This window comes from Pelophylax lessonae, assembly GCF_965119305.1.
Source record: "Pelophylax lessonae genome assembly, chromosome: 2".
NCBI classification, from domain to species: Eukaryota; Metazoa; Chordata; class Amphibia; order Anura; family Ranidae; genus Pelophylax; species Pelophylax lessonae.
In genome coordinates, this window is record NC_138769.1 from 459,623,695 (window position 1) to 459,649,025 (window position 25,331).

The 25,331-nt window shown below is 43.9% G+C and overlaps 1 protein-coding gene across 2 annotated transcripts in view; it reads right to left on the reverse strand.

The window, feature by feature from the left end:
• OCA2 (OCA2 melanosomal transmembrane protein) overlaps positions 1–25,331 on the reverse strand; it is a 524,044-nt gene that overhangs the window by 162,957 nt on the left and 335,756 nt on the right. For both annotated transcript variants that reach the window (XM_082246739.1, XM_082246738.1), the window contains one exon: positions 12,726–12,864. In XM_082246739.1, the coding sequence (XP_082102865.1) occupies positions 12,726–12,864 (139 nt within the window). The remainder of the gene's footprint in view (positions 1–12,725; positions 12,865–25,331) is intronic.

Genomic DNA, 25,331 nt, shown 5'->3' on the forward strand with positions numbered 1-25,331 from the left:
AAATGTATGGACTGACTGAGATTTCCTCCCACTTGGAAATGAAATGAGACAGTCTGCCCCCCACTTTGACTCTAGCGTCACTTTGTATCTTTGGTGCTTGAACCTGGGGAGGGGAAGAGCAAATTACTTTTTTGCCTACCTCTACCAAAACTCCACTTCTGCTACCTGGGGTGAAGCTACAGAGGTGCGAAAGGACTGGATAGGGGCTAGCATTTCCTCCTGAAAATACTTAAAGAAATCCTTCCTTAACCCTGAGACCTCCTTACCAGCCAGCTTGTTAATACACCTATAACAAAAAAGCTTAGTGTGAGATTTTGAAAATCTCTCCCCACAATTACCACACTTTTTAGAGGAGCTAGTGCTAGCTGATTAAGTGGGTGGTTTTTCAGAAGCTTCCTGGGTTCCAATTGGGGATTCTGCAAGAAAAGAGGAAACAAGTAAAACCTCATGCTTCCTGCCCCCTTATTAACTTGGACCCCCCTGCCCCAGGGGGGAGAGCATGGGGACTACCAGGGACTAAAGCCTGACACTAGTATTAACCCCCAAGTAAGGAAAACGCACTTACTGGGCCCGATTTGCTTTTGCCTGCAGCCACCTGTGCTGTCTTTACATCCTCCTCCTCCAGGAGGTGGGTCCAGATGGGCTTCGCTGTTAGCAGCCATCTGGCTCTTGGTAGCTGAAGAGCCTGTCACTTTCCCTCCACCATGCGGGTCTGGCGTCTCTTCCGTGCTTAACTCCCTCTTCCAGGTCGCGTTGCACATGCCCCGCCTCTTCCCTGTTTAGACCGGAAGTTCAGGTTTCACAAGGAGGCTTTGAGCGCACTGAGTCCTCCCCTGATCGCTGCTGCTGTTATGCAGACAGCCCTTCACAGCATGGCACCTAGTGTATGCAGGGGAGTACAGGAGGAGACCCGAGCTGCTGAGCAGGGCACCAAAGCGGAGGGACCACCACACTGTGTCTGAACCACCTGTGCCACATCAAGAGGCGACCTATGAGATGCTCGAGACCTGCAGGTAAAGTGCGGCCCTCACGGTGTTCCTAAATCTGCATCACAGGGGTGCCATCAGACTCTCTAGGTCTTCTGGTCAGAGAAAAAAAAATTTGCTGTGGGAGAAACACAATCAGTACTGAGGGACAAGGGGAAGGGTGGGACCTTTTAAACAGCTGTGAACTGATTGTGTTTCCTGTAGGGTGGAGCCTCTCATCTCTCGTGTTGCCGTCCTGGAAGGTGAGAGGAGAAAAATAATTATGCCCATGGACTTCAGTCTTGTGTTGTTAATCATCAAAATATTACATACTTATTGTAGCAGTATCTACCAGTAACAGTTTGGGGTGTGTGCTGCCACAAGCAGCCTGCTTTTGCATTTGCGCGCTATTCTTTTTTAATATACATGTCTTTTGGTTCATAGCTGCAGCAGCTTTAGAAATACATGGGTATGCTCCCCCAAATTTTTTGCCTGTTTATTATGTATTCGGTCTGACCAGACTATCGAGGTTGAGCAACCCTCCCCACCCCCCCCACACACACCTGTACTCAATCAGTGTCCACCATCTAGTGGATATAGTAGGAGTCCCCTGTAGTGCATTTGCACATCCTTCCCAGCAAGGAGTATTATCTCCAAGGGTTAGGCTGGATTCATCTCTTTTTCATGGATAGTGTAGGACCCACTGATAATGGGGTACTTTGACGCAGTAGTGGGCTTGAGCACGATATGGCCATATGGTGGGACCAAGACCCCATTTTTATTTATGGATTGTCTTCAGATTTGGTAGTTATTTCTTTTGCATTTGCGCGCTATTCTTTTTTAATATACATGTCTTTTGGTTCATAGCTGCAGCAGCTTTAGAAATACATGGGTATGCTCCCCCAAATTTTTTGCCTGTTTAATATTTTTAGCATGGTGTTTTGGATCCTGGTCTTTCTCCCTACTATTTTGTGTAAGTTAGTACTGTCTTGTAATCCAGTGCCTCCAGCCTCTCTTTTCCTAATGCCTTTCACTTTCTCTCTCAAAGGTGGAAAGTTATTTTTTGACAAAGGAGAAAGAATCATATACTTTGTATTGTCAAGCTTGAATAATCTACAGTAGATTCTCTAAGTCTTCTTTCACTTAGTTTTTATTAGGAACATAGTGAGAAGGACATACTAGTATTCGTTAAATTTTTGGTTTTAAAGTACAGCTTGTAGAAATGGTTGTCATACAAACAGAACAGCAAAGAATACCTCAAAATAGTATTTTCGCCGATATAGCTGACCAGAGAGCAGATGACTCAGTAAAAAGAACAACTCCCATTAGATAATGGAGTCTAGCACATTAGCAGAAAATATTGTAATCAGATAAAAAACGAAGGAAATATTGCAAGAAAGGCCATGGGCTTATTAACTCTGAAATATTTGGCAAATCACAGACCCATCTGATGTTGCATAGGCAGTGGGAAGATATACTATAACTATTGGCTGATGATCACCTGCATGTAGGTAAAAATAGGGGGAAAAAAACAAAGGTGGCCAGCCAATTCGACTGCAAATACCCAAATTAATCAGTTGACAAGTTGAAAAAAGGAGAGGGGGAAAAGGTGGAAAGTGATCAAGCTAGGTACATAGAAATTTGTCATGTGTTTTGTTATCGCTGTGAATTTTTCAATAATCATTGTGTCCTGTATGCATCGAAGCTAAGAATCAGTTATTTCTGCGCCCTCACTATTGTTCCTTTTCATCACCATAAAAATGTGAGTAATTAATTTTTTTTCCTAATGAGTAACACGTTCGACTGGTTGATGTAAGAGCACTTCGAGGATTCTTTTGCAATTGAATGTAGAGTATAGAGATGTCCCGAACTATTCGCCGGCGAACATCGCTTGTTCGTGTTAGTCGCAGCGGGCGAACATATGCGATGTTCGGTCTGCCCCTTATACATCATCATTGAGCAAACTTTGACCCCGTACCTCACAGTCAGCAGACACATTCCAGCCAATAAGCATACCCTCCCTCCCAGACCCTCCAACCTCTTATAAAAAAGCAAGGACAGCATCCATCTTAGATTCATTCTGAAGCTGCAGTGTTAGTTAGAGCAGGGAGAGGGCTACTGCTGCTGAATAGCTAGGCCAGTGTTTTGTGTCCACTCCAGTCCTCAAAGACCCATCTGCTGTAAGGACGGCGTTCTGACAGCACCCCAAAAAGCCCTTTTTAGGGCTGGTACATCAGTCTGCTTTTTTCTTTTTATATATATATATATATATATATATATATTGCAGTTGCCTGCCCATGTGTGAGAGGCCACAGGCCCACAGGCCACAGGCCCACATACTGTGTGCACACCACTCATATAGGGTGGCACAGTATCTTGCACGCATAGTACCACTAATCTAAAAAAAAAAAAATGACAGGCAGAGGCAGGCCACCCCGCAGGGGCCGTTGTGGTGTTGCGATTTCCTTTGGCCCTAAAATAATGCCCAGTGTTCAGAGGCCACGTACCCTGAACTCGAAAAATTCTGAGGACATAGTTGACTGGCTTACACAGGACACCCAATCTTCTACAACTTCCACTCGGAACCTTGACGCACCATCCTCCTCCAACTCAACTTCGGGCACCTCTCAGGTTACCACTCGCCCGCCCGCCGCCACCACCAACACTAGCACCACAGCTGCTTCACTTGATCTATCAGAGGAGTTATTTACACATCAGTTGGAAGAAATGAGTGATGCCCAACCACTATTGCCAGAGGATGTAGATAACAGGGATATGTCCCAGTCAGGCAGCGTTACACACATGGACGTACGGTGTGATGATGATGATGTTGTACCCGCTGCTGCTTCCTTTGCTGAGTTGTCAAATACAAGTGAAGCGGTTGATGATGACGATGTGTCCCTGGATGTCACGTGGGTGCCTGCTCGAAGAGAAGAACAGGGGGAAAGTTCAGATGGGGAGACAGAGAGGAGGAGGAGACGAGTTGGAAGCAGGTGGAGGTCATCGCAAGGAGCTAGTGGCACAGTCAGACAGCATGTATCGGCACCCGTGGTCAGCCAGACAGCACGCCAATCAACGCATGCTGTTGCCACCACCAGAATGCCGTCATTGCAAAGCTCAGCAGTGTGGCATTTTTTTTGGGTGTCTGCCTCTGATAACAGCGATGCCATTTGCAACCTGTGCCAAAAGAAACTGAGTCGTGGGAAGTCCAACACCTACCTAGGTACAACTGCTTTGCGAAGGCACATGATCTCACATCACAAACGCCTATGGGTTCAACACATGATGAGTACAAGCAGCACACAAACTCAAAGCCACCATCCTCCTCCTGGTATAGCATCTTCAGCCACGTCAACCACTGCTGTCCTCCTTGCCCCCTCTCAACCACCCGCCACTCCGCCTCTCACCTTCAGCAGTTCCTGCTCATCTGCCCAGTCAGGTGTCTGTCAAGGAAATGTTTGAGCGTAAGAAGCCAATGTCTCAGAGTCACCCCCTTGCCCGGCGTCTGACAGCTGGCTTGTCGGAACTCTTAGCCTGCCAGCTTTTACCATACAAGCTGGTGGAGTCTGAGGCCTTCAAAAAATTTGTAGCTATTGGGACACCGCAGTGGAAGGTACCCAGCCAAAATTTTGTTTTCACAAAAGGCAATCCCCAACCTGTACTGTGGAAAAGGAAGTCATGGCATGTCTGGCACACAGTTTTGGGGCAAGGGTCCATCTGACCACTGATACCTGGTTTGCAAAGCACAGTCAGGGCAGGTATATCACGTACACTGCGCATTGGGTAAACCTGCTGACTGCCAAGCAGGGAATGCGTGGCTCTGCAGAGGAGTTGGTGACACCGCCACAACTTGCAGGCAGGCCTGCTGCCACCTCCTCTACTCCTCCTACTCCATCCTCTTCGCTAACCTCCTCGGCTGAGTCCTCTTCTGCTGCTGCATCTTGCTCCACATCAACTGCACCCCCCCAGCTCCCCAGGGGCTATTCCACATCCTGTATACGACAGTGTCACGCCGTCTTGGGGTTGACTTGCCTGAAAGCAGAGAGTCACACCGGACCAGCACTCCTGTCTGCCCTGATTGCACAGGTGGATCAGTGGCTGACCCCGCACCAACTGGAGATCGGCAAAGTGGTGTGTGACAACGGAAGCAATTTGTTGGCGGCATTGAATTTGGGCAAGTTGACACATGTGCCGTTTTCTTCCTGGAGTGTGCCCTGTGAAGAGTGCTGGATCAGGCCATAGATGAGCGTGAAGAGAAAGAGTTGTGGTCACCATTACCACCAGAAACAGCCTTATCATCATTGCTTGCTGGACCTTCGGCAACGCTGGAAGAGGAGTCAGAGGAGGAATGTGGCTTTGAGGAGGAAGACCAACCACAGCAGGCATCCCAGGGTGCTCGTGGTCACCTATCTGGTACCCGTGGAGTTGTACGTGGCTGGGGGGGAAGAACAGACCTTCAAAGAGATCAGTGAGGACAAGGAATGGGACATGAGTAGCTCGGCATCCAACCTTGTGCAAATTGGGTCTTTCATGCTGTCATTCCTGTTGAGGGACCCTCATATAGAAAGGCTGAAGGAGAATGACCTGTACTGGGTGGCCACGCTACTAGACCCCCGGTATAAGCAGAAAGTGTCTGAAATGTTACCGAATTACCGGCAGTCGGAAAGGATGCAGCAGTTCCAAAACAAGTTAAAAAGTATGCTTTACACAGCGTATAAGGGTGATGTCACAGCACAACGGGAATCTAACAGGGGAAGAGGTGAAAGTAATCCTCCTCCTACCACGACCACGCCAGCAAGGACAGGACGCTTTACAGACGTGTTGTTGATGGAGGACATGCAGAGCTTTTTAAGTCCTACACATCGCCACAGCCCTTCGGGGTCCACCCTCACAGAACGACTCGACCGACAGGTAGCAGACTACCTCGCCTTAACTGCAGATATCGACACTCTGAGGAGTGATGAACCCCTTGACTACTGGGTGTGCAGGCTTGACCTGTGGCCTGAGCTATCCCAATTTGCGATAGAACTTCTGGCCTGCCCCGTTTCAAGTGTCCTGTCAGAAAGGAACTTCAGCGCAGCAGGAGGTATTGTCAATGAGAAGAGAAGTCGCCTAGGTCAAAAAAGTCTAGATTACCTCACCTTTATTAAGATGAATGCGGCATGGATCCCGAAGGGACTGACAGTGGGGGATGCATTTGACTAAAAAAGGCCTGATGAGATGCCTTGGGCTAAAAATGGTCCACACGCTGCTGTATTTAATCTCTGCATGCCGGATGACTTGCGTGACTTCTTCGCCACCAACTAGGGTTCAAGCCGCAATATTTTAGTGCACTTTCTGCCTGGAAAACATCAATTTTTCAGACCGTTGCTACAGCAGCGGCTGCAACATTACCTAATTTTTCAGGCCTCTGGTGCTGCACTATGGCTGCAAAAACAAAACAAAAAAAAAGGCACATACATGTGTCAATTCCCCTTCGTGATAGTTACCTTGTTGTGGTGAAGGGGCTTGCGTATCACAATGAAGCAATCACCTCTATGAGTGTGTTGGCAATGTTGGCAGATGATAAGGTCGTTGCTTCATTGTGAACAGACCAAAAGCGATCGGCTGGATAATTTTTCATAGAAAAAACATTAATTTTCTTTGTGATCATCTAAGGGCATCATTAAAGCCTACTAGGCCAACAATGGGCCCACACTGCAGAATCATTGTTTTCTGGGTCACTTAACTTACACTGAACTACCTCAGCACGACCATAGGCTTTGAAAAACTGCCATCGCCTGCAATCTCCCAAACGTGTGCACGAGCACAGTCATCACTACACCAAGATTGAGGCATAGAGGAATAAAATTTATGTCATGAGTGTCAACTATTGGCAACTCTTTGCGGTTGTCTAAAATCTATTTGATACACATCCCCTGATAGGGGACGTAACAGGGATTAAACTGATAAGAATAGTACTACTTAACACACCACTCATATAGGGTGGCACAGTACATTGCACGGCGCATGCGCAGTGCCCCAAATTGGAACCAACCATCTTTTTCCATCTCCCGGGTTCCTAAAATCTATTCCATACATGGGCCCCTAAAAGGGGACAAAAACAGAGATTAAACTGGTAAGAACAAATTTTTTTAATTAAAAAAAAAAAAGAGGACAGCCTCTACGGAGCTGGGTATTTTTTGGCTGCGTTACTGAACGCTCATGCACAATGGCTGTAGGTTCATACGTCCTTTTGCGGAGGTGACAAACCTGGTCAGTCAAACCCAAGGCAACATCATCGACCTCATCCCATATGCATTTTTTCTGGAGCGTGCCCTGCAAAGAGTGCTGGATCAGGCCGTAGATGAGCATGAAGAGGAAGAGTTGTGGTCACCATCACCTTCAGAAGCAGCCTTGTCATTGTCAATTGCTGCAGACGGTCAAGAGGGAAAAGAACCGCTCAAGTGAGGGGATAGTTCCAAACACATCCAACCCAGGTGCAGGCACGGATCCGCAGTCCTGATAGCAGCAAATGGAAGAGCACAAAAAGCCGCACAACCGGTTGAAGATGCAAAAAGTTAAAATCCAAATTTATTTTGCAGGCAAAAAGATAAAATCATCCAAGATGAAACCAAAACAGTCGGAGACATGGGGGGAAAAGGGGAGCACGGCGGTTGGCGCGTTTCACGGAATCTTCCGCTTAGTCGTAACCATGCTGTACAATACAAGACACTGCTATATATAGAGGAAAAGGCATTTCAAATAACATGTACCTCCCAGAATGTGCTTGATTGAGCCCACACAGCTGCAGATACTAAATCCCAATTAAGGGCACACAAACAGCCCAGCAGGAATTGTATGTTTGTTTTTGCTTCACCTTTTGTCCAAAAACGCATAGCAAAAAAGTTCTATAAATGCATATGCGAAAAAGCTTTCAATAAAAATAAGGAAAAAACAGTAGTGATAATATAAAAAGACAGCTGGTAGAAGCCAAAAAAACGAACAAAAACAAAGTAAAGGGAGAAAAGAAAAAAGAAAAACGAAGGGAAAAAAAAAAAAACGAAGGGAAAAAAAAATGTCAATTGCTGGACCTGCGGCAACGCAGAGAGAGGAGTCTGAAGAAGAGGAGTCAGAGGAGGAAGGTGGCTTTGATGAGGTGGAAGACCAACCACAGCAGGCGTCCCAGGGGGCTTGTTGTCGCCTTTCGGGGACCCTTGGTGTTGTATGTGGATGGGTGGAGGAAGAGACCTTCAATGACATCAGTGAGGACAAGGAACGGGACATGGCTAGCTTGGTATCCAACCTTGTGCAAATGGTGAGTTTGTGGTTGTTTGCGGTTCGTTAAACGGGGAGTTTGGTCCGTCAGAGTTTGGTCTGTCACTGTGAAGCGGGCGTAACCCTTACACTACCTGACCGATACAACATCATACCTAATCGTATACACACACTGGATGTTTTAAAGTAAGTTATTCCAAACAATTTAGGAATGTTAGGTGATTTATGCCCTTAATGGATTAAAACCAGACTGTGTCAACTACGTAATTTTCCATGGGAGTTTTGCCATGGATCCCCCTCCGGCATGCCACAGTCCAGGTGTTAGTCCCCTTGAAACAACTTTTCCATCACTATTGTGGCCAGATAGAGTCCCTGTGGGTTTTAGAATTCGCCTGCCTATTGAAGTCTATGGTGGTTCGCCCGTTCACAAACAGTTGCGGAAGTTCGCCGTTCGTGAACGGAAAATGTTATGTTCGCGACATCTCTAGTAGAGTATTGTATTGACCATAGCATATAATCCCATCTCCTAGATTGGATTCTTCTGTTAAGTCTTCTTAGTGAATTGGATGCCATCTGTGGATTCTTTCAAGTTCAACAAGTAGACATACTGTCCGCACAAACTTGAGGAAGGTATGTCAACTGCACATGGCGGTATTTGAAACAGGATAATGATATATTACAAAAAAAAATATTCAGCTACAAAAAAAAAAATAATATATGGGATTACTATCACAGTGTTCAATGCAAGCTTAAAAGTCCATTGCTTATACATTAAAATAATTGACAGACATGGAACAAAACATTTTTTTCTGTAAATCGTATCACTGTGGTCACTGTAAGCCTAATTTGAAAGTCACAAGTCTACAGGTCATACAATACAAACATAGATAAATTATGGCTAATAAGGAATTTGGTTGGTTGTTTGCTTGGTAGAAGACAAATGTATGGTTTACTGTATCTTCTACAGTATGAATTCAATTGAAATGAAATGCTTCACCACTTCTAATGCAGAAGACTGAATTCCATTCAAGACACTCCCAAAGAATGTCCATGTGTTTTTGTTCATTTCTGTTAATCAAAAATCTGGATACACCGATCAAAATTGTTTAACTGACTTCTGTCAAAGGGATTTGATGGAAACATTTCCATCGATCAGCAGCTGCAGCCAATCGGTACCCGCCACTGTCAAAATACAATGTCCCAGCAGGAATCTTCCATCTACCTTGTTTTTGGCTATATCTTGGACTGAACAAAAATAAATAACCATGTATGGCCAGCTTAACGACATCACTTTTTGCCACCATGTGGCTGCCTCAATGTCCGTTATTGTTCCTAACATTGTACTATATTGACATTAAAATAATCTTTGTTAGAACATTTTGTTTTTTCAGCGCCTCTTTTCTTTAAGTTATATTAAAAGGGTATGCCCTTAATATTTACAGTACCTTTGTGCGGATTGATTTCTTAACAGTGTTTGCTGAACACTGAAGCCTTCCATCTCTTTTCGTTGGAAAGGGTTCTTGGTTTTCCCCAATCCTGCTTGGCAAATTCTAGTGCTCCATAAGAGGGTAGATTAGGCAGCAGAGACAGTGACCAAAAGGAACCATTCTTTATTATGGTCCCTACTTTCCTTACTGTGCTTGTTTGGTTAATAGATTAAATACGGAAGCATTTTCCCACTACTATGGGCAGAGCTGATGCAGCCATCTTAAATTCACTTTGTCGTAAAAGAATCCATTAAAAAAAAAAAAAAGTTGTATGTTTTTTTGGTCTTTTGGAAAACCCCTCATCTTTGGCTTGCCAAGCACAGCAGGTCTTATAGAAAAGCATAAATCATCACAAATGTCCCAGAACAAAAAAAAATGTACTAATAAAAGTCTGCAAAAATCCACACTTGACAAAATTCAGCAAGGCCAAATTTTTTCTGATTTACGTTTTGCAATTAATGTTACAGTAATACATATAGGCTTTTCACAGGAAAACACATTATCTGGGACTTTATGAGATTGGTATGGCACCATCATTGTTTCCTATAATAAATCTTTCTAATTTCAAGCTCAAACAGATTCATTATAATCAAATGCAGGCCAGGACCTTATATGGGGTTTCCAATAGCTTGTAATTCCTTTTTAAAAGTGCCATGATTCATAAACTATATATCACCCAATGACACATTTATAACATATGTAAGGAAATGTGAAATTAATGATTCTTGAGTAAATGGGTAATTTTTCTCTTTTCTCCTAGGCATTTATCATGCACGTAAACATAATGGAAAGATATATTGCTTTTCATGGGAAGCCAACACAAAATCAACAGTTTATATTTCCACGGGTCTTAAATTCATGCTGGTTATTGCTCACAATGGAACATCCAACCTGCAATCATTTATTTAAGTATTTATCACGCTTTCTGCAGCAGGATACTTTTGGAACTGTATTGCTCTGTATAAAGTGAGTCTTGGATGTTAATTAAGCAGCCTTAACCATGTTTTATTCATAGTTGTGAGATGTAAAACTACCACAGATAAAATGGGTCCTACTGCTACCTTTATTGCTATATTACTGTAGATGATTAGTTTAAAGGTTATATTAAATGTTATTACAAGTAGCCAATTAAGAAATGCATCATATACATTAGTGAACCAATTCACTAAAATGCACATCACAAAACATTGCAATTCTTAGAGCAGTTCAGAGTAATCAAACATACATTACCGGTGGATAGACATACATACATTAGGATTTCATATAGTATATTATGACAGCTTGTTGGCCTTATTTATGCAATTATCAGTAAATATTCACCACCAATCTTTTATCATAATTTAGACTTCCCTCAAATGTGGAAGGGTAAAACCTGAAGGGTCACTGTGGGCCTTACTAATTAAAATGACACTACATTATTTTTTTTTTTTTTAAATCAATCTTTCTAAAATACTGTAAAAAGATTACACCATCACAGGGTGGTACTGTGGGCGCATACACAAATTTAGAAAGTGCCATGTCCTAATCAGGCTAGAAAATAAGAGGTGAGGAAATATGGACTTTATAGGCACCAGATTGTTGAGCCTCAACAAGCTATGCTGACTTGTGCCAATCCCCTTCAGACTTTATCAGCCCTCAAGTTCGTTGGCTGGTGTTGTGTCTAGGATTGGTCTGGGTCATTTGACTATGCTAGTAGCCTGATTTGATTACCCATTTTTTTCCTATGGCATTATAAATGTTTTTCTATGGATTTATGTAATCTAAATAATTATATTTGGTGTCTATAAAGTTTATGTTTCCTCACCACATTTTCTAATCTTTTTAAAATATCAAATATAAGGAGATTCTATGATTACGAATAATTTAAAGGAAACACATTCCCGTATTTCGATTTTTTACCGGTTTGCACTATTGTTCAAAAATTGTGCCTTATCTGACATTGTCTTATTACCTTTATAAAAAAAAATTGAAATATGGTATATCAAATATACCATGGCTCTGTTTTTTCAGTTTTTTTTTCTTTTGTTTAAAAAGTCTCTTACTGTTTTTTAAGGTTTCTTTTGTCCTGTGCATGCTCCCTACCCTTAGCTGATGCACCTCACATCTACTGTACAGAGAGCAGTGCTGTACACTCGATGTTTACCACAATTCCCATAGAGTTTAATTTAACTTCATGTAGATGTGTAGTCCCTCTTGGGGGTGAGCAAGAGAGGGTGGCTCCATTCACATACAGAGAGAACAAGGAGGGCTTAGAGAACAAATGTAGCCACTATAATTACATACATAGGTTGAAAAAACACATTTAGGTTGAAAAAACACAAAAAGTCAATCTAGTTCAAACAATAAAAAGAGAAAACAAAACATTTTTTTTTTTTTTTAACAATCCTATACACATTTTCCTGATCCTCCAAGAGGCACTCGGATGATCTCTGGCTCAACTTTACCTTTAACTATTAATATCCAGTTATGTTATGTACAATTAGGAAATAATCCAGGCTTTTTTTAAAGCAATCTACTGAGCTGGACAGAACCAGCTCCTAAAAAGTATATTCCACATTTTCACAGCTCTTACCGTGAAGAAGCCTTTCCATATTTAGAGATTAAATCTCCTTTCCTCCAGGTGTAAAGAGTGCCCCTTGTCCTCTGAGGACCTTAAAGGGAAAACTCAACACCAAGTTCACTATATGGACCACTTATGTACTATATGTTGATCATATCCCCCTTAATCTCCTCTTTTCATAGAGAAGAAAAGGTCTAAGAACAGCAGAAAAAAAGCTTGCATTTGAGACGAGATGACACAAAGGAAGAGAGCTAGAAGGTGCATCGTAGTTATATTTAAACTCATTGTATTTATTTGAAAAAAAAAAAAAAAGTGAGTTTAGTGTTATTTTAACCTTTATACATTATTGGTTTTAAATGTTTGTCAAGCATAAATAGTGTTGCCAAACATCAGAAGCTTTTCAACTGCTTTACTTTCTATGGTGTTTTTTTCTGTAAGAACTGCATCACTACTTACCACTTTCCTCAGCTCTTGATTGGAAACAATTATAACATTGGGTGGATCCCCAACAGCCGTAGCTGCTCCTCCAATATTTGTGAAGATTACTTCTGCAATCAGCACATGCCTTGGATCAAGATTAAGTACCTCACACAATCTGAAGGAAAATGGAAAGGAAGAAACCAATATTTTTAGAAGGAGGGCTAAAAGTAAACCACATACAAATCTCAGGGAGAGTTTGGATACATACATAAAGTTATTTAGCCAAATGATGCTAACAGATTATCTCTTCCCTAAGCACACTAAAATTTTCTATGTTATTATTAACTTTTTTTTAATATAAAAGAAAACCTATTCCAACAGAAATACATTTGGCTGTCATTGTCGGCAATGCTGACCGCTGGCTGTCATGCTGATAAAGCATCTCACTGACCTGGAAAAAGTATACAGGGCAGGTGTGCGGACTTCACTAGCTTCATGCTCATTTCAGGTCACTGATTCAGAAAGTATTGAAGTCAGAGATAGCCAGGAAACTAGTCACAGGGGGCACCCCCACACCAAAATTAAAAAAAAAGAAATAGCGTGGGGTCCCCCCCAAAATCCATACCAGTCCCTTATCCGAACATGCAGCTCAGCAGGTCAGGAAAGGGAGGGGAAAGTTGAGCAACCCCCCCAAACCATACCAGGCCACATGCCTTCAACATGGGGGGATGCGGTGCTTTAAGGCAGGGGGGGCTCTGCCTGCCCCACCCCAAAGCGCTTTGTTTCCATGTTGATGGAGACAAGGGCCTCTTCCAGACAATCCTGGTCAGTGGTTGTCAGGGACTGCAGGCGAGGGGCTTATTGGAATCTGGAAGCCCCCTTTAACAAGGGTGTCCACAGATCCTGCCCCCCCATGTGAATAAGTAGGGGGTACATCGTACCCCTACCCATTTGCCAATAAAAGTAGTGTAGAGTGACAAAAAAGACAATACACAGTTTTTGACAAGTCCTTTATTGAAAATGTCTTGTCACACTACACTACTTTTTTGGTGAATGGGTAGGGGTACAATGTATCCCATACTTATTCACATGGGGGGGGCGGAATCTGGTTAAAGGAGACTTTGAGATTCTGATAAGCCCCCACCCGCAGAACCTGACAACCACCAGCCAGGGTTGTTGGGAAGAGGCCCTTGTCCCCATAAACATGAGGACAAGGTGTTGTGGGGGGGGGGGCAAAGGCATGGGGGTGTCCCCCCTCCTAATCTATGCCAGACCTGAAGGGCATCAGGCGATTTTTTTCACAATTTTTTTTGCTGGCAATTTTATTTTACATTTAGCTGTCAGTGGGGAAGCGCTGACAGCTGATGATTCATCGGTTGTTAAGGGTGTGACTAGAGCCTTTGTTTAGGGAGTGGAATTTAGGAATTATGGGGTTTAGTTACATTTTTTTAGGATAGAAATTAAAGTTAGGTTTTCAGCCTGATTCACACCTGTGCAGGTTGCAGTGTGCATATTCCAGGTGCATTTTTCAATACACATTTTTGATCCATTGAAGCCTATGGAACAAAAAAATAGAAAAAAAGCCCTAGGCCCTTTCCATAAAATGCACAAATGTGAACATGACCCATAGGAAACCATGTTAAATGGACTGTAGTGTGTTTCTGCAAAACTAAAAATGCACTAAAAACATGCATAGGTGTGAACCAGGCCTTATTGTTTATTAAGTGTTGGAGGGAGGATGAGAGCGAAGGCCACACTTGGTGCTCGTTCAGGGAGGAGTGCGGGCGTGTGACCGGCGGACCCGATGTCAACAAGCCGCCTGTCATTCTCCCTGTGTAAAAATGCAGATCAGACGGTTCTACTATGTAGAACCATTGATCTTTGTTTTTACACCAATAGAATTGTCCCACTACAGTTAGAATCACGCCCCTAGGACACACTTAACCCCTACCTGTCCAATACAGTTAACCCCTTCCCTGCCAGTGTCATTTTTGCAGTAACAGTGCATATATATAGCACTGATTACTGCAGTAATGTCACTGGTACCCCCAAAAGTGTCAAAAATGTCAGTCAAGGGTCCGATCTGTCCGCCGCAATGTCGCAGTACCGCAAAAAAAATCGTAGATTGCCGTCATTATGAGTTTAAAAAAAAACACCAAAAATGACAAAAAATTTTCCCTTTGTTCGTAAACGCGATAACTTTTGCGCAAACCAATCAAAATGCGCTTTTTGCAATTTTTTTTACCAAACATATGTAGCATAAAACAATTTAGCCGAAAATGTTAAAAAATTTTTGATTTTTACATTATTTTTTGGGGGAATTTCATATAAAAAAAAGTGAAAAATATTGTTATTTTTGCAAAAATTACGCTCTTTTTTTGTTTATAGCGCATGATCAAAAAATCGCACAGGTGATCAAATACCACCAAAAGAAAGCTCTGTTTGTGGGAAAAAAAGGACGTGAAATTCGTTTAGGTACAGCGTCGCACGACCGCGTAATTGTCCATTAAAGTCACGAAGTAAAAAATCGCAAAAAAAACCCTGGTCAGGAAGGGGGTAAAATCATCCGGGGCTTAAGTGGTTAAATGTTAAAATTGGGTAAGGTTAAGCATTTTATTTCAACTTTGTGCCACATTTTTGACTTTGTGATTGGTAGAGACACATCAGGTTTGGTTTTTTTAGCACTGAAACCCACACCATGCTGAAAACCACAGTGCTGGGCTCCTAGCACAGAAACATAACTTACTACCAATATCAATTTAATACCTTTACCATAAATGTACAGCAAATATAAAAAAATGTATGCTAAAGTACACTTTATAAGAACATTGTAAAAACATATCATTTTGTTTTCCCTTAAAATAATAAATGGCTGCACTGCACACTTCTTCACTCTAATATTCAGAAAACACCTTTGAAGCATCACTTAAACCTATTAACATCCTCTTCCGGTCTGAGAAAATGCTTGTGTAGCACCCTCCTAGGTAGGTGCTAGAGAGTGAGTATAGTTTTTGGCTCTGTCTGCCTATCAGAGGAGCAGCAGGTAAATTCTATATTTCTCTCTGCTAACAGACAGCAGAATCTGTGAGTTAGGTCTGCTCAATGTGCTCAGTGTGCGATTCATGTCGTCTGAGGGAGTGTCCCCACTGGTCCAATGGGGAGGCACATTGGACTGTGGAGGAAACCTGACCAATGGGCACACAGGCTTTGATACAGCCCCAGTGATTGGCACAGACTGCTGTCTTGGTGCATTGTGGGGTGTGGTATAAATGCCAGGCGCACAAGAGCTCGGGGTCTTTGGCTGGTGAGCAGAGTCCAGGAAGGAGGGTGGCGACTGCCTCCTCTTCTGCAGTGGTTAGTGTATGGTCACAGGCAGTCGGGCCCGGTGAGCCGGAAGTGTGGAGCTAAACCCAGAGGTCCATGAGGGCTGACTAGGAGGAGTTGAGACACTGGAGAACCTGAAAAGCAGCATCATGAGTACAAGGGATCGTGTCTATGGGCCTGACCAGGAAGGGGGCCACTCCAAAGTTGATTAGTGAAAGGACGGGTGTCAGCTGGTGGATAGAAAGGGGGTACTAGGCGAGTACCCCGAAGATAAGTGCTAAAGAACATTACTTCAGATTCATATAGTGGCACGATGAAGCTGCGGCTTTGCCGCATTCTCAGATAGAAGTCCTCAGCATTATGAATAGTTCAAGTGTTGAAGTATCCCACTCATCCCTTCTCCCACCCCCATATAAAATAAAGCTGTATTAACATACTCTGAATTTTCTCAGCGCTTGGAAACCTTGGACAGATTATGCCAAGCCATCTAGATTTGTTTATCTACTCTTAACTATCTAATATTGTTGGCACTATGACCAACTGAGATCCACCCCCCCCTATCTCCCCCTTTTTTTTTCTATTCATAAAACTCTTTCCTGGCAGTCTCCATGGCAGCCTACGTGTGGGTTAACCCCGCCTCCTCTCCAATGGTATAGGACCCCCCTCTATAAATTTCAGCTTGCAGGCACAGCCAGTGTTCCTTTTTTGTCCTCCTCCAAGGATCAACTATTTGGATTATTTCCTGTTGGAATTTGGTCGGCTTACCTCAGAATGAAAAGTCGGTGTCTATGTCCAGGGCCCAGCCATGGGCGGGTGAGTGACATTTCAAAATCCCCTTTGGCTATAACTGTGCGGTGCTTCGGATGGCCGACGGATATCCTGACAGGGTCTGAAGATTTGTCTCCTCCATGGCAGTGTTTTTGTTATGTTTGTTTGTCTCCAAACTATCTTTCTTTGCTATCCCTGGTGGCCCAATGGCGGCTGGAACGCTCCGTGCGTTCCAGCCATCTCCTTCCTGCTTCCCCTCCGCTCAGTCCGGCGGACGCATGCGCTGTGTGGTAATGGAGCTCCGCTCGCTGCCTGCGCATGCGCACTTCGCCGCGATCGGAAGCGAGGCCTGGTCCGCGCATGCGCACTTGCGATCACGGCCGGCCATCGCTGACGTCATCCTGGCGCGAAAATTTAAACGCCTGTCAGCTCCAGAGCATTTGGGAATGCACTGTGGGCATAGCGACGTCTTCCCGGTACCTTGTCCGTTTGTTTACCAGGTATGTGGGGACCGGATGCTGCATACCTTTTTGTGGTATGCAGGGGGGGGGGGGAGAGCGGTTGGATGCATATTAGGACAACACCTGAATGTTCCTTATTGCTTTGTAGTGATCCCTGTATGCTCTACTTCCTAGTGAGTTTGTGGTTTTGCCTGAAACATGGATCCTGCTTCACTGCCCTCTTGTGGCCAGCCCTCTCACAACAGGTGAGTGCTGGTACATTTAGAGGGATATGAAGGGAGGGATGCTGGCTCATGATTCATGGCTAAATCCTGTGTCTCCCTTTCTCCCAGCTCCTCCAGGTCTGGTCAAGAAAGAGACCCTGTCAGGCCACGAAGAGAATCATCTTCAAGGTCAAGACGCCGTGAGTCTCCATCAGGGAGCAGACATGAGAGGAGACGCTCACATTCCTCCTCCAGACACCGCACACACCGCCACAGTAGCCATACGGCCCAGAGAGCCTGTTGGGGTTGTGGGGCGCATGTCCCGGAGGACAAGTCCCTTTGCGAGCCCTGTTTCGCTCGTGCAGCTGGTGAAAGAGAGTCTGAAGATCAGAGATTGGAATCCCTGGTGAAACGGATTGTCCAACAATCCATGAAGGAGTGGAATGCTAGTCCCACACCTGGATCTGCTACTCCCAGCTCTCCTGCTGATGCTCCTGAAGAGCAAGGTCCCTCTCAGCCAAGCTTCACTTCCGGGAAATCCTCAGAGAGCGATTCGGAAGAAGAGGAAGGTGCAGTTGGGGGTTTTGATTTTGCCCTTGTTGCACCTCTCATAAGAGCAGTCAAAGAGGCTCTGAAATGGGAAGATCCCAGTACCCCACAGGTAAAACAGAGAAGGTTTTTCAAACATTTGGGGAAAGAGCGGCTAAACTTTCCGCTCCTGTCAGAATTGAAGGATGTCATCCTAGAAGAGTGGAGTAAAGGGGACAGCAAGACCTCCTTATCCTCCAAACTGTCTAAGTTGTATCCTTTTAAATCGGAAGAAGTCAGTCACCTGGAATCAGCTCCTCTGGTTGATGCTGCAGTGTCCAGACTGGCTAAACACGTTACACTCCCGCTGGATAATGCGGTGTCCTTTAAAGACCCTCTGGATAGGAAGATGGACTTGGATTTAAAAAGAATTTATGTCACAGCCGGTGCGGCTTGTAAACCTGTGCTAGCACTAGCAGCCATGTCTAAGGCCATGGAAACCTGGGTTTCTGATGTTGAACTAAAATTAAGAAGTGTGTCTGAAGATGCAGTAGAGAACTCTCCTGTTCAGGAACTGAAGTTAGCTTCTGTGTTTCTTGGAGAAGCATCCATTGATGTGTTACGTCTCCTATCCAGATCCATGTTGGCTTCTGTCACAGCCAAACGGGCCCTGTGGTTGCGTCCCTGGCTGGCAGACCCAGCCTCTAAACAGGCTTGGTGCAAAATCCCTTTTGAAGGTTCCTCTTTATTTGGAAACAAATTGGATAATGCAATTACTAAAGTGACGGGTGGAAAGTCAGGTCTCCTTCCCCAAGATAGGCGCCTCTTTGGCCCTAAGAAGCAGCAACCAAGAAAGCAGTTTGCAGAGCGATCAAAGGATGCCCGCTCATATAGGCCTGGGCGAGATTACAGGAGAAATTGGAAGAGCAGCCAAGCATCCTCTCGTAAGCCGGTCAGAGGCTCAGCACCTTCCGGTCAAGAAACCTCGAAGTCCTTTTGAGATTGGGCCCGTTCAGACATGCCAGGTGGGGGCACGCCTGCTCCACTTTCAGCGTGTCTGGGCGGCCTCAATCTCAGACTTCTGGACCATCAGGACAGTGTCCACAGGACACACATGGACTTTCTCAACAGATCCCGTGTCCAGATTTATTCCCACTCGCTTGCCTTCTCAGGACGAGAAAAGAAACGTTTTGCTCGACTATGTAAGCACTTTGGTAGCTCAGGGCGCAATAATTCCGGTGCCCGTGCAGGAAAGATTCCAAGGCGTGTACTCGCCCCTCTTTCTAGTACAGAAGAAGAATGGATCCTGGCGCCCTGTGATAGATCTCACCTATCTCAACAGGTTCATCAAGAACGAAAGGTTCAAAATGGAAACCTTATCTACTATCCAGAAAGCAGTACTTCCAGGAGACTGGCTAGTGTCAATAGATCTCAAAGACGCGTATTTCCATGTGCCTATAGCAGTAAACTTCCACAAGTACCTTCGTTTCGCGGTAGAACATCAACACTTCCAGTTCATCTGCCTTCCTTTTGGCCTGTCCACATCCCCAAGGGTGTTTTCCAAGGTCCTTCTAGCTGTGGTGGCTCTAATCAGAACAAAGGGTGTACGTCTACATCACTACTTGGACGATCTTCTACTGTTGTCACAAGACCGGGATCAACTTTTGTTCCACAGGGACCTGGTCACTACAACTCTCATGGAGTTCGGATGGTTGTTGAATCTTCAAAAAAGTCATCTGGAGCCCTCTCAACATCTGGTCTATCTAGGGGCTCAATTCAACACCGTTCAGAATACACTTTCTCTGCCTCTAGAGAAAATCCCGGTGGTTCGGGAGAGGATCCTTCCAGCCCTCTCATCCTCTTTTCTGACGGCATCCCAGTGTCTCAAGATCATCGGCACAATGGTCTCGACGGCCCCTATGGTCAAGTGGGCACTGTGGCGAATGCGGCCCTTTCAGAGGGGCTTCCTTCGGCAGTGGAATCCGGAAGATCACGATCAGCATATCTTTATTTCCCACAGCATGAGGAGCAGCTTATTTTGGTGGCTCCAACGCAAGAACCTGCTCAATTGCCATTCTCTAGTCCCCATCACATGGGTCATCATTACAACCGACGCCAGCAACTCTGGCTGGGGAGCCCATTGCATGACAGAGGTGGCTCAAGGGAAATGGCCCCCGCAAGCCCACTCCCCGGTTTCCAACGTCCTGGAGCTTCGTGCGGCTTTTCTAGCTCTTCAAGCTTTCCATCATCTAATAGAAGGCAAATCCGTACTTCTTCGAATGGACAACACCACGGCAGTGGCTTATGTGAAAAGACAGGGCGGTACCAGGAGTCTCTCCCTTCTTCAAGAAGTAGACCCAATCATGACATGGGCCCAAGCCCATCTGTCCAACATCTCGGCGGCCTACATTCCGGGGCCACAGAATGTTCAGGCAGATTTCCTTTCCAGAGTTCAGTTGAATCACAACGAGTGGTCTCTCCACATAGACTCATTCAAATGGATTCTGTCCCTAGGGGTCTCACCAGAAGTAGACCTGTTTGCATCTCCATGCAACCACAAGCTAGTCCGGTACTTCACACGCAGCAAGTGTCACCAAGCATGCGGAACGGATGCTCTGACCGACAGATGGGAATTCAGCAGGGCATATGCTTTTCCCCCATTTCCCATCATCCTCAGATTTCTTCAGAGACTCCAAGCGGAAGATGTGGAGATCGTCATGGTAGCCCCTCACTGGCCGAACAGGCCCTGGTTCCCACTTCTCCTGCAACTCAGCTATCGGAGCCCGATTCCCCTGCCCATCAAACCAGACCTTCTCTCGCAGGGAACAACATTACACCCCTGCCCCGCCTTGCTCAGGTTAACGGTCTGGTTCTTGAGAGGGAGAGGTTGGAGTCACTCGGATGCCCTCCTGGGGCAATCCCTACTTTAATGAACTCTAGGAGACCTAGCACGAACAGAGTTTACTGTAGAGTCTGGTCTAGATTCTTGGAATTCACGTACCCGGAGGGAAATCATTCCCTGAATTTCGGAGTTCAAGAAGTCCTGAAGTTCCTTCAAGCAGGTCTGGATAAGTCCCTATCAGTTGGGACTCTCAGGGTGCAAATATCAGCCTTATCGGTGTTCTCAGGGTTCTCCTGGGCCAAGCATATACTCATACAACAATTCTTCAAAGGTGCGGTCAGACTCAGACCTCAGAGGAAGCCAAGGTTCCCAAAATGGGACCTTCCCCTTGTCCTTAACGTCCTTTCAAGATCTAGTTTGTCGGACTCCATTAAAGATCTTACCATTAAGACAGCCTTTTTAGTAGCAATCACTTCAGCTAAAAGAGTTTCTGAGATCAGTTCTCTTGGTTATAAAGAACCTTTTCTCACGTTTTTCCCGGACCGAGTAGTCCTAATTCCGATGCTCAATTCCAATCCGAAGGTATCATCGGTTTTTCATGAGAACCAGGAGATTGTACTTCCTACCTTTCGTTCTTCAGAGGATAATGAACCTCATCCCTTGGATGTAGGGAAAACTCTTATGGAATATCTCCAGTCAACGTCTTCTTTCAGACAATCGGATAATCTCTTCGTCCTTTTCTCAGGCAAGAATAGAGGGAAACGGGCCTTGTCAAGGTCCATTGCGGCCTGGATTGTGTCTGCCATTCAGCGAGCTTACTGTGTAGAGGGTTTGGCTCCTCCGGAGGCGGTGACAGCCCACTCAACGAGAAGCATCTCAACGTCCTGGGCGGCTTCACATCATGTTGCACCAGAAGTAGTCTGCAGAGCAGCTTCATGGTCTTCTGTAAATACGTTCATGACACATTATTGTGTGGAGCCAGCCTCCTTATCTTCAGTTAATTTTGGCTTGACTGTTTTGTCTGCTAATAATTTGAAGTAAAATTTGATTTGAAACATTCCCACCCGTGTGGTTTGGGCTAGTTATTTCCCACACGTAGGCTGCCATGGAGACTGCCAGGAAAACGGAAAATTCCTATCATACTTACCGTAATTTTCCTTTCCTGGTGGTCTCCATGGCAGCCGGAGTTCCCACCCTCTGGTCTTGGATTCGGCTAAGATATGGAACACTGGCTGTGCCTGCAAGCTGAAATTTATAGAGGGGGGTCCTATACCATTGGAGAGGAGGCGGGGTTAACCCACACGTAGGCTGCCATGGAGACCACCAGGAAAGGAAAATTACGGTAAGTATGATAGGAATTTTCCGTTTTCTGACTCTCCCTTCTCATACTTCTAAATCTCCTTTACCCTCCCCACCCCCATTTCCCCACATTTAGACACTTTCTTTACCATGGCAGTTTTCTGCTTATTCCATCACCATTACTCCAGCATCCCTGGCCATTTTCAGCTACCAGTTAAGCCCTTGAATGCTACCTTTAAGCTTTAACATTTCCTAAACACGTGAGTTTTTGAACCTCTCTTTTTCATTCTATAGTTCCTGAAACTTTAGGGTGTTGATGCATTGTTACTTATACATGTCTAATTGTAAAAATGAATCATTAGCTCTTCTGCAATTCACCTTACTTCTGCAACCATTTACTTTGTACTTATTTAAACAGCTTGTTATCTCCGTTCATTGTGACAACTAGCAATAAACCTTTTGTAAAAGAAAACAACGGCAAAGGCAGTTCGATCTATAGGTCCCCAAGGCCGGTTTCACACTGCTGCGCTGTAGTTTGTGCAGGTAACCTTTGGTTTCCCACAGACCTTCTATTAGATTTTTGGTGTGTTATCTGAAAGCCCACCAAATGTCTGGCATCTTTGGTGTGGTTTCAAAAAACACTTCAAAAATAGTAGAAAAGTCTAATAGAAAGTCTATGGGAAAACCATGTGTTAACGGCACAAAAACTGGGGTATACCTGAGCTGCAGCTAAACTAAAGTGTGGCAGTTTGAAACCCGCCTAATACAAATCAATTACATTTAGAAATGCAGAAGGCAGCAGGTCATTTTCCAGAACTTTGGCTGTGTATGAGATGCTCAATTTAAACCATAAATTTAAACCATATTCTTTTGCAGTGCAAGGATCATTCTATTGCAAAGAACGGAAACCAGGGTGTCAAGGCAGCCTGAAAGATAAAATGTGACAACCTGGGGAAAATACAGAAGATTGCCTTGATCTCTTGTGAAAAGTTAATGGGAGATATTATGTTGTAAAATTTCAGATATGAGTATAGCTAAAGAACTAAATGCACTGGTTAGCAATGAGTGAACCACTGGCCCTACTGAATATTACCATATTACAAACTCAGAACTAGAAATTCCATTAGTTTTGTTTGCATCCCACCCCTGAAAACATGGATTCTGTTTCCATAGTAACAAAGACTAGCTACTACCCTCAGTGAATCTTTTTGCAAAATGTCTAGAAATAAAAGTACTTACAATAAGCCTTTGCGTGTAAAAAGCAGAAAAGTGTTCAATTTCAGTTACATGGGTTATTAATAGTTTTGCAAAGCTATACTACAGTATATGCAGCCCTCAATGACCCTACCATAGGAAAAATAGAAAACATCCATGAACAAATGAAAAACTTGTTTACACAGGTAAGCATGGGTTAAATCATCCTATGTGAATCAAAACAGCTTTACACTACCAAACCATATTTTATATAACAAAAAAAAAAAAACCTGCCTATAAATTATTTTCTGTAGAATACAAATGTAGTTTCATACTACAACAGATGGGCTATGATAGATAAGTTGTGTGCACCATGAAAATAAAGGACAAGAAACGGCTTTCCAAAATATGGTTTATAGTTAGATAGGAGATATTTTATTGTGTTTAACCTAGTTTAGGATTCTAACACAAAGCATACAGACATTAGAGGTCCCCTTTAAAACCTTACCCTGTTGGCCATCCCCCACCGGACATCCATCGATTGAGAAAATTGAATAGCTGGGTGAAAAAAACGTCACCCAAAAAGCATCTGCATCCAATCAGATGCAGCCGCTGTTTAGATATTTTAACAGTTGGTGCTGCTGGCTTTCAAAATACAATAGGCCAGGAGGGGGGTTCATCCATCTGCGCTGTTAGCATGGATAGAGGAATTTTTGGGTTAGCCCATAGGCTGAAAGTTCTGTAAGTGCATCGCCAGATTAAAGCTTAGGCTATCATTTCAAATTCACTGCATGCTAGGATTTATATTTAATTGTCTAATTGAATTTGAAGTTATGAAGTAGTTAAAGGGTCAGTACACATAAAAGTGATCTTTTAGCCAGTCAGATTTTGGATACTATCACAGTGACCTATCCCTGACAATTCTGATTCCTATTTGGGTGCTTTGGGTGTTTTCTCTCAAAATTGTGTTCTGCAGCACTCCCTCACATTCTAAATAAACATAAAAATCCAACAAGTAAAAAAAAAAAAAAAAAAAAAAGGAGTCCTGTCTGTCCTCAATGCAGTTTGATCAATTCCTAGCGAGTGATGAATCCTTTATTTTGCAGCTGGATATACCTCCTGTATCAAGTTAGGCACTCAATCAACATTTACTTTCATTTATACCATTAGCCATTATCAAAGAAGGTGATTTTGAAGTCTAAAAATATATTACACTAGAGTTCTATTCAGGTCTAAAAGACAAGTAAGCTCTAACCTCGATCCTTGCAAGATCTCCTGTACAGCCGAACAACTCCTATTTCTTGAAAATTGTTAAGACTGAAAAGCTAAGTTAATTAGACTGACATCTATTTCAGTCAATCTGTACATTGCCCATTGAGGTAAAAACTGACAGACAGACAGCTTTTGGTGCCAATACTCCTCTTCTATTTGTTTTCCTGCTTTCTGTTCACCTGACAAAGTCCTAATGAGAAGAAGATGGAATTTCTAGGTAAGGGTATGTGTAGGAGGACACTTGGCTCTCTCCTCTGCCTCTTACAATGCACCATATAGCGCTGGTGCACACAACTATTTGCAAGTTCTGTGTATTTTCACATGAAGAGAGAAAAGAAACTTTGCATTGGATAGGCAAAGTACAGATTCCCTTTAAAAATTAAGCAACTGTCATGGAAAAAAATATGGAGGATGCAATTGTTAACCTCTTTCTAGTACAGGTAATTGCCTGGCTTAAATAATTCTTAGAAACAAATCTAAAGTAAGTACCGTATTTTTCGGACCATAAGGCACACTTAAAATCCTTAAATTTTCTCACATATCGACAGTGCGCCTTATAATGCGGTGCGCCTAATGTATGGCTGTGTTTTCCCCTTCTCATCCCAGTTACCTAGAACTGATTTATGTGGTACACGGCGCTCAAAAATCTGTCAATGTTTTAGCATGGCCTTGGTAAGCTACGAAGCTGCACTGCTTTGATTGAGCATTACAGCCATCGTAGTCAGGAGGTGTGTGCATACCCGCTGCCCCA